General features: G+C 41.7%; 1 protein-coding gene across 1 annotated transcript; it reads right to left on the bottom strand.

The window, feature by feature from the left end:
- Positions 1-289: 289 nt before the first annotated feature.
- Positions 290-1,314, bottom strand: LOC143628478 (uncharacterized). The gene is made up of 2 exons (XM_077098066.1): positions 1,138-1,314; positions 290-1,024 (listed from the first exon to the last, which is right to left on the bottom strand). The coding sequence occupies exons 1-2, from the start codon at positions 1,312-1,314 to the stop codon at positions 290-292; spliced, it is 912 nt and encodes a 303-aa protein (XP_076954181.1).
- Between the last annotated feature and the right edge of the window lie 320 nt (positions 1,315-1,634).

Genomic DNA, 1,634 nt, shown 5'->3' with positions numbered 1-1,634 from the left:
CTCTGATGGTAAAACTCCGTTAGTGGATTTTGAGGGTGTGACACTTAGTGTTTTCATCCCCATCCGAAGCCCAACGAACCCTCGACTTTGGCTTGAGATCCCGATATTTCATTTTTTAAAATTCTTTAACAAAACTAATACATGCCATTCGATGATCTAAGTCTGATGAACTGAGAGGTCTACTTTCCCCGTCCGATTCAATAGACCGAATAATTCTTTAGTTTTCCTCGTATAGCCCTTCATTTAAAGTTCGTTTCTGCTTCAGCCACCTTTTAATTTTATATTTCAGTCATTTTAGTTTCGTTGTCATTTCAAGGTCCGCCGGGCCGGAGAATCTAAACAAACTACAATGAGCTCGAATAAACTCCTCGAAGCCTTCCAATTCCAACCAAGAGTTATAAAAACGGAACGGAATATGCCCAAAGTCAGACGCCACTGAAGACAACAATAGAGGCCTGTGATCCGAACAATCTTTCGCCAATAAAGTCAGAGACGCAAGTGGCCACTTTCCCATGAACTCTTTACATACTAAAACACGATCAATTTTACTAAACTTATCCCCTTTATCTGAAATATAATTAAACAAACCTCCTCCCATCTGGAACTCCATAAGTTCAGCCTCCGAAATAAACGAATTAAAAGCAGTAGCGTTGGAGGCAACAAACTCATAATTTAATCTTTCACCTGGTTCCCTTACCTCATTAAAGTCACCTAAGAAAATACACACATCACCCGCTAGCCTCCTGATCTCTAGAAGTTCAATCCATAATTCTTTTCGTTCTACCGGATCATTAGAGGCATAAATGTTAACAATAGTAATGAGCACACCTAGCGGTTTGATAACCCCGTTAATTGCAAGGAATCTGTGATTTTTACGAGAGCTAACCAGACCGAAATAAGATGGATCCCAAATACTAAGAATACCTCTGGAGTGGCCGACCGCATCTACTGAATCAAATTCACAAGCCGACCTTCCCCAAAACCTGTTAACCCTCCATGGCGCTATCTCTGAAACTTTTGTCTCCTGAATACACAAGAAGTGCACACCATGACTGGTTTTTAACCCGCGAATCCAATTGGCTTTCTTGGATTCACCAGCCCCCCAAATATTAACAGTGAGAAAATTCATTGGGAAACCAACTGACCTCCTTCTCCTTCAATTATCGCTTTGACCTCTGATCTATGATTTTCCAATGAAACCCCCAATTTCTCCCCTACTTTGATCATGTCCTCTGTTTCCTTCACAACATCCGACACCTCCTCCCCAATCCCAGGTATAGGACCGGTTTGAAGATCCTCTTCTATAGCTGCCATTGATTGAACCTAATTGCTTTCTTCCACCGTTTCTTTAGATAAATTATCTAAATCAGGGAACGCCACCCCAATCTGCCCATTTTTGTCTAATTGTAAATTCTTCTCCAAGTCCATTGGACTATCACTAGTTGGGCTTCTTAGCCTCCTGGGCCTTTTCCTTGAGGCTGGAGTACACATAAGGCCCATGTTCTGAATTAAATTCCCATCGATATTATTAAAATTTCCATGTCCCTCACAAGAAGTGTGGACCCCACCCTCCATTAAAGATTCCAAGTTCCCCATGCACGCATGCTCCTCCTCAACATGCATGGGAAAAGAAC

This window comes from Bidens hawaiensis, unplaced genomic scaffold (genome assembly GCF_021521415.1).
Source record: "Bidens hawaiensis isolate Kalapana, Puna unplaced genomic scaffold, B.hawaiensis_p1.1 tig00005003_1, whole genome shotgun sequence".
Classification (NCBI taxonomy): Eukaryota; Viridiplantae; Streptophyta; class Magnoliopsida; order Asterales; family Asteraceae; genus Bidens; species Bidens hawaiensis.
This window is presented reverse-complemented; position numbering and strand designations above follow the sequence as displayed.

Excerpts from the sequence above, each read along its gene's own strand:
- LOC143628478 (XM_077098066.1), bottom strand. The coding sequence starts at position 1,314 with ATGGCAGCTATAGAAGAGGATCTTCAAACCGGTCCTATACCTGGGATT. Across the intron at positions 1,025-1,137 it reads AAGGAGAAGGAGGTCAGTTG|GAGACAAAAGTTTCAGAGAT; the intron begins GTTTCCCAATGA and ends TTGTGTATTCAG.